The sequence below is a fragment of the Anarrhichthys ocellatus genome, unplaced genomic scaffold (genome assembly GCF_004355925.1).
Source record: "Anarrhichthys ocellatus isolate YVR2014 unplaced genomic scaffold, GSC_Weel_1.0 scaffold35, whole genome shotgun sequence".
Lineage (NCBI taxonomy): Eukaryota > Metazoa > Chordata > Actinopteri > Perciformes > Anarhichadidae > Anarrhichthys > Anarrhichthys ocellatus.
The window spans coordinates 3,805,567-3,813,463 of NW_022280065.1; the positions used below are offsets into that span (position 1 = coordinate 3,805,567).

General features: G+C 46.4%; 1 protein-coding gene across 7 annotated transcripts in view; it reads left to right on the forward strand.

The window, feature by feature from the left end:
- The first annotated feature begins 552 nt into the window (after positions 1-552).
- The window catches only part of csmd3b (CUB and Sushi multiple domains 3b), a 315,344-nt gene continuing 307,999 nt past the window's right edge, over positions 553-7,897 (forward strand). For 6 of the 7 annotated variants that reach the window (XM_031866559.1, XM_031866560.1, XM_031866562.1 and 3 more), the window contains exon 1: positions 553-1,999. In XM_031866559.1, coding sequence (XP_031722419.1) covers positions 1,750-1,999 — 250 coding nt within the window. In that variant the 5' untranslated portion in view covers positions 553-1,749. The remainder of the gene's footprint in view (positions 2,000-7,897) is intronic. The other variant, XM_031866558.1, reaches the window with a different exon arrangement.

Here is a 7,897-nt window from a genome sequence, read left to right on the forward strand (position 1 = left end):
ATACTATATTTTAATGTATAATATTTAGACTATCATAAAATATTAATATAGTAATCATTCTTTGTTGTTTTACTGCATTTTCCCTGTGGACCGGGTTGATATCGCAGCAGAAGCCGTAGCAGCTAACATACAGTTGAATTCGTACTGCTACTTAACGTTCACAAATATTGACAAGAAAACCATTAGTTGCCATGAAGAACTCAACAGCCTCACTTCACATGACAAATGGATTTGCGTCTGCGTCCATCATGTGCCACCAAATCCCAAACTCTTCCTTGTATTGATTTCATTTTAGTGGACAAGTGGATCAATGAGTGATGCTGGGCAAACTATTATTGGCTGGTTCATGTGACTATTGGATAAAGCTCAGCGTGTGGTCACTGTGAAAGGGCAGTGTTATATTCCTCTCATGTGTTTTCATTTTATTGAATGTGGCTTGGTTTCCCTCTTTGTTTTGGTCTAATTTGGGCATCCGTAGGTAAAGTTTGGGCATGCGCCCAATCCATGTGCCAGTGGACGCTCCTGCATTTTGCGTCCTGTTCACAGCGCTGCAACAGCAAAGAGGACACAAGAGTATTCCTCTGCGTACAGCCTGATGTTCCAAATTAACCAACACCCACCCAAACAACAGTCTACTTTTACCAGAGTCCATTTTATGCTATTATTTCTGAGCAAAAGCACGTGAGTGGAAGCAGGAGCTTACAAGGAGCACTTGAAAGCAGCATTTCTGTACTGGCAGGGAGAAGGAAGAGACGCACCAGCCGCTACACCCGGAGAATAGACCGAAGTGCACCGAGCAGAGGGGATGATGCACGTCTCCTCTGGATTTCTGACAGCAACTGGAATTGTCATTTGATCTTTTTCTCATCGGACTTTCACGGAGAACTAAAGGAGGACTTGTCTCCACGTGACGAGCAAGCTCCTGTTTGGCTTGTTTGGTAAGGCAATTGAAAAGGAATGACTGATGGTGACGCTTATGTGAAAATAAGTCAGATGAATGGTGGACTCACGAGAGAGTGATTCATTTTGTCTTCTTTCAGGAGGGGTGAAGATGCAACATTTTGCTCGCGGCTGTCTGTGAGAGGAAAGGAGGAGAAGAAGAAGAAGAAGGAGGAAAAGAAGAGGAAGGTTTGACAGACGCACGAGTGAAGAGACGGATGGGAGGAGGGTTATCCGGCCACTAAAAAGAAATACAAACAAATCCCCCTGTACATTCCCGAGACACCAAGGGGACCGGACACACCGCAGAGGGGATTTTACAAGAGACACGCGAGACAGGAAAGGAGACTCGTACCGTGCGAAACGACACGGGAGGAGAGGCTTTTGAGGACGTGGGGGGGAGAAAGCCAAATTAAAAGCGGGATATTTCAGAATGGAAAAGGGATGTAGCCCGGAGGCAGTGTGGATTTGAAGCTCTCCCTGACTCTCTAGCACTCTTTTGCAAGAGAACGGGACGGAATAGAGAGATATTGACGGCAAGCGTTGGAGAGTGGATTTGAAGACAGAGACAACCTGTGTGCCCGTCCCATCTCCCCCTCTGCTTGTCTCTCTCTCTCTCTCTCTCTCTGGATGTTCACTGAATTCATTTTGGGGATATGAAGGATTTATCTCGTCTATGTTAGAAGGAGGAGGCAAAGAAAACGCACGAGTCCCCCACATCCCTCTCCCCCTCTCTCTCTCTCTCTCTCGCTCTCTCTCTCTCTGTCTCTCTCTCTCTCTCTCCCTCCGTTTTTCTGGATGTGAAGCAGCATGCGGCCCGGTGAGAGCTTAGAGGGCTCGCGCTCGGCTCGCGGAAGATGCATTGCTGTTAATAATATTACCAATAGCGGCACGGAACGCTGTCTCGCGCACCCCGCGTCGCCAAAGAGGAGTATGAAGAGGGGGACGACGAAGAGGAGGATCAGAGGGATGAACGAGAGGATGACTGACGGAGGAATGACGGTGATGCGCTGTTTTCTGTGGAGTCTCGTTCTGAGCTCGCTCTCCTCGCGCGCGCAAGGTAAGGGGGATGCGACACGCGCGCACACACACACACATAAAACACACACAGAGTCAAAAGAGCACTCCACACGCAGTGACATAAACGCCCTCACGCGCACACTCGCGGTTTGGGTGAGACTGCGTGCTGAGTTTTTTTTCTTCTTCTGCAGTAAAAAGAAAGATGCTGCTTCTTGTGTGCGCGTGTGGGGTGAAGAAAGCGTGTGTGTGTCAGTGTGATCGTGTCTGCGTGCGCGTGAGGATGTCTGTGAGGTGTCTGTGCATGTGTGTGAGTGAGAGGGGAGATGTGCGTGCGGGCGCGTGCGTGCGTGCGTGGATGTATGGTGTGTTGCGGAGGAAAGAGGAGAAATAGAAATTGGCTTACAGGGAGGATGAAGGGAAAGAAGGATAGAACCGGCAACAGCCTCTTTCCCTCTTTCCTCATTTTCTGCTTGCTTCAGTTTGCTCTTTCTCGCTCTCTCCCCCTCCTCCTCTCTCTCTCTCTCTCTCTCTCTCTCTCTCTCTCTCTCTCTCTCCCTCTCCCTCTCTCCCTCTCTCTCTCCTTCTCTTCAATACAGCCATTGAGCCAGTAGCCAATAAATATTCTTGCGGTAGCTCTTGGGCTGTGGCAGTGAACGTGAGCTGCTTATACCAAAGTGCGTGCGTGAGTGTGTGTGTGTGCGTGAGTGTTAGTGCGTGTGTGTGAACGTGAGTTGTTTATTGTGATGAGACTAGAGTCTTACACAGCATTTTATCCCCAAATATCTGCCACCATGCCTATTTGTTCATTTTCTACCCTATTTCAGTTAAACAACGTTATATAATGGCAGCGTCTCCCTTATTCTCGCTCTCTGTCTCTCTCACGCACTTTCGTACTTTGTCCCCCCCCCACTCTGTCGCCCTCTCCCCCTCCCCCCTGTCTCCCCCTCTTTCCTTATTGGGTGAAATAAAATGTGAACATATTCACAGTACAGCACACTCTCCCACTTTCTTTGTCGGTCTGCGTCTTGGTCTTCCTCTGCTTTCCATTTTTAGTTTCTCTCATCTTGTTCAGAAATGCCGTATGAACGCACACATTTGAGTGTGAGCGCGCACACACACACACACACACACACACACACACACACACGCACAGATATATACACTCATGCAAACACACCCAGTGCTGCAGCAGGTGAGGCTTCAGTGGTATGGAAACTATTCATCACCGTATCTCGAGCAGAGGAAGGGAGAGGAGGATGGAGTGGAGGAGTAAAAAGATGAACAGGGAGGAGGAGAAAAGAGAGGGGGGGAGGGAGAGACTGAAAATGGGCTCTTTAGGGAGGAGAGGAAAGGAGGGAAAGAGAAAGTTGAGTGACAGAAAAAGAGAGAAATAATTCCATAGAAAGAGACGGAGCAAGTTTAAAGACACTCATGGAGCTCCTGGCAACACCAAGCCAGGTGGATTTGGTCACAGAAAGAGATTTGGCGAGCAGAAAGGTGGAGTTTTGTGTTTGTTTGTAAATTGTCCAAGACGACAAAAGGAAACCTCAAAAACTGCCGCGGAGGCTGTGAGAACCATTGTAAAGTCCGCCTGACCCTCCAGTGTGAGGAGACCATGTGTAGGCTGACCGAGCAGAGATACAATGGATTTCTACAGTGACGCGTCTAGACACTTGGCTTTGTACTATATCTGATTCTAGTTTCACTCTGAAAAAAACCCCAACCAAAAACAGGAATCTGCAGCCTTTGTGGAAAGGATTTCTTTTTTTTCTGTATGCTTCACTCTGATGGACACATGAGAGATTGTGATTTGCAGTCTGTCAAGCTAACAGGAGGACAAGAACGGTGGGATTTCCTCCGGCACAAAGGATCTAATTTGAAACCCTTTGGGGGCACAGATCTTGGCGCTGATCTCCTCACGGCTGCCTGTGAGAGTCCTCATAGTATCAGACACTTCCAGGCGCCTCGTGCTATAAATGTGGCCTATTCGAGGCTGGCTCACACTTTTAGCTAAATGCGAATTTCAATTATGATGAATAAAATGCCAAAGGTCGATTCGTAAATTGGAAACCCCCCAAATACATCCTTTTTTTATTTTTGTGTGTGTCAAGGCTGGAAAGCAAGGTGAATAAATGTGTAATTAAATGTCCCCTTGATCCATGCGGACATTTTGGGGACCAAGGCTTCAAAAAAAAAAAACAGAGGCTGGAAAATTAAAACCAGCCAGCGGCCAAAATGCTGTTACATTTGTGGCTGTGGCTGGTGAATTAGTCTACTCTACCGGCCCTTTGGCAGGTAACCAATCATTGTATGGACCTGCAATTATATTCTAAAAAGCAATCTAAAAGGTGAAGTAATGAAGTAGGCGGTAATGGATTCACACAGCGCTGAAGCCAGTGGACAAAAACGCTAATTTCTCAGCTTGCTTAATAACACATTTGACACAGAGAGATGCGGCGACATTTCCTAAAGAGGTAGCATCATTTTGTCCCGATGCCGGGGTTCTAATAGAGCAGCGAGTGCTCCACACAGTCTCGGTGTAGTTAAAGCAGGTCAGGAGGGTGAGAGGTTTCAACTCTCCAGCTTGCTGTGGACCCCGTCTGCGTATCTAGGCTATTATAAAAGTGTTACTCTTTTTCGTTTGCTTTTGAATGCCTCGTAATAAAAAAAAATGATGTTGAGAAATCATCCTCAAATTAAGTTTCTCTCGCAGTCAGATGATGAAAAATTGCCGTACGTGTCCTCTGCCCCCCCTCTGATCCCCTCGTGTCTGTTTCATCTGCTCTCCTCCCCGCTGCTCCGCTCAGCTTAACTCCACCTCTCCTCTCCTCCCCTCTTCCTGTCCCCTGCCCCACCCCCCCTGTTTCTCCTCTCCTCCACTCAGCACTTCTTCTGTGCTCTCATCTCTCCTCCGGGCTCCCACTCTTTCCTTTTCGTCTGTCAGATTTGTCCTGTGGCTCCAGAGGCTTAATTTACTCACCAAACATACTCAATGCGCACATGCACACAAGACAGAAAAAAACAAACACACACACACACACACATTTCTCACCGTCTCCCAGGCGCTTCAATGTATTCCGGGCTACATTCAGCCTGTCAGAATCGAACCGAGAGCGTCCAACATCACAACCTGCACCTTTCTGCAACCGAACTGTGCCTGAGCTTCTTTTCACCGCCCGCCTTTCAGGATGAACCCCATCACAGGTTTACCGACGGCACGGATTTCATCGGCCCTCCATCAAAGGACCAACGCGGATCAATCGCCGAGCACTAATTATCTTTGAGACAGTCGGGTAATCCATTGGTGGTCATCGTTGGGGTTAGGGATTCAAACAGGTTCTTCAAAGGCAGCATGGTGACCCAAGTAATTAAAACCCGCGGCTAAAAATAGCTAATTTGATTTATATACACGAGCCATGGAAATGTAGCGCTTTGTTCTTGCAACATGGCCACCTTGAAATGTATCAGTCGTCCCGTGGTAGCGTCTAGTCATTTAATGCTGGTCATCAGTGTTACAATTAGACAAGCTGCCCAGGCGCAGTGGAAGGGTTCCTCCAACCAGCTTTCACAAGCTTTCACATATCAGAGATTGATCGGTGCGGACGACAACTCCGACGTTAATTATAAGCCATTGATTGATCTTGTCCATTAATACGCCCGCTGCTAATCATTTACCTGTGTTAGCTACTGCTGGAGTATTTTGGTAATCATTCTCTGCTTGTCAATTATCGATTGATATTCTACGCACAATTAATAACGAGGCTTAATGGTGAGCTCGGAGGCAAAAGGAAAGAAAAGATGCCCGCATTGACAAGCACGGGGACACGCCGTCTCTTTGCGTTTTCTCGGCTGAATTCACTCATGCACATGACGGGCATTTGGACTATTGGTACACTGTGCACACACACACACACACACACACACACACACACAAGCTGAGGCAGAAGAGCACTCTCGCACTGAACATTAGCGCAACGCAGACTCTAACACACATTTAATCCCGTGGTTTATGGCTGGTTTCTCAGAGGAGCGAGATGTGTCTCTCGCAGAGTCGGCCTCTTGATCATATAAATACTTTTGACTTACAGAGGAAGAGCGATAGAAAAGAGGGTAAGATCAAGGTGGCTGGGAAGAGGGTGAGAGTAACACATAATGCATACGCATACGTATTTTTTTTTCCGTTTTATACTGTTGCCTTCTCAACTACATTCTCTCCTCATCTGTCCCTCTTGCCTTTCACTCACCTAATCCTCTCCTGCTTTTCCAACCCCTGTAGAGTGAATATGTAATTGTTTTTTCTTGCTATCCCGCCTCCTCTCCCAGAGGTAGTAGAGCATAACGTAGCACAAGGAAATGTAAAGGCGTGGATTTGTCCTCCACACCAGAGGCCAGGAATCACATTCCAGCTCATACTTCCTAATGTTGACTTTTTTTACATTTTTTAACCACAAGCACAATCTTTTCCTTAACCTGGTGGCTTTATTTACATAAATCCATAAATGTAAAGATTTTGCTGATGCATTCAATATGAACATATCTGGTTCAGTACGTTGGTGATCTGGACAGCGTTAATATTCCCCAAAAGCTTGTTTTCCTGATGCAAAATATTTGTCTATGAACGTAATTACTTGGATAGAGGTGGCCCTTAATCCTCCGAGCAAGTGTTGCTTCCTATTTCCCAAATAATCTAACGCCTTTGATATTTTTCCAACATTAGAGGGCATCGCGATCTCAGTTCTCCCTCTCTTGTCTTTTACGATTTATTCTGTGCTAGTGTGGTGTTACTACTGGGATCTCCCCCCGTTGAGTAATGAGCAAGTATGTGTTTGCTGCGTGTATGCTTATCCTTGATACTTGGGCTGCTCCATACATATTGTTTCTCTCCATCCATCTTCCTCCGGCCCTAATCGCCCATTCTCCCCCCCCGCCTCCCCCGACCAACATTCACCCATGGTGAATTTCTAATCACCACCTTTTCTCACATCCCACATCCCACATCTCTCCTCTTCCCTCCTTTCCTTTCATCCTATAGTTTTGCCTCTGCTCTCTCCCCTCGTCTACCTCCCGCCCCTGTCCCTGGTGGATTTGTTGTAATAGGTGGGTGCTCACTGGGTTCAGCTCTGATAATCTCTGATGTTTGTTTTCTCTCTTAGCCAACAAACAGGGTGCTTATTTAATTCCTCCAATGCAGATTGCCATCAGGATGATGCATTTTTTGAATCGCTAAAGAGCCAAATCTACCCGTGTATTCCATATTTGTGTTCGCCTTCTATGATTTCTTTCGAGATGCCAGCTTGCACATATTGAACAGGCTTGTAAATTGAAAGAAATGATAATTTTGCCATGCAAATTGGACTAAAGAGAGACTGCACTCCAGCGAGCTGTTCCAGCTGTTCCCGGGCCCTGTGGATCCATAACAGCTTTTTATATACAATTGCTCTTTTCTCTCCAAGGTCTACTGCAAAATGTGCATTTACAGGCTGGTGTCATGAGTGTAATAAGTACAAGCATAATTCATCATAATTGAATGCAAAGACATGGTGGGCATCCTGCAGGAGCCATCAGCAAAGATGGCTCTGCCATGGACTAACAAACGCTGTGATGGAATTCAACAAAGTATATTTTTTAATGTGTCTCTGATGTGTTTTGTCACTGAAACTTTATTATAATTGTGTGTATTTCCTCCAGAATTCCACTAAATGCACATGCAAGCACGTACACACAAATCAAACGCACCGCTTAAATCACTATGAAGTGTTCCCAATATGAAACAAGGCTCTGATTAAAGGCCCGTCAAATTGGGAAAATCATCTGTGTTTCTCAATTACTGAGAAGGTGACTTTTGGGCGATATACGGTTTCTGAAAAAACACAAGCTATTTGTATGTACAGACACACACACACACACACACACACACACACACACACACACACACACA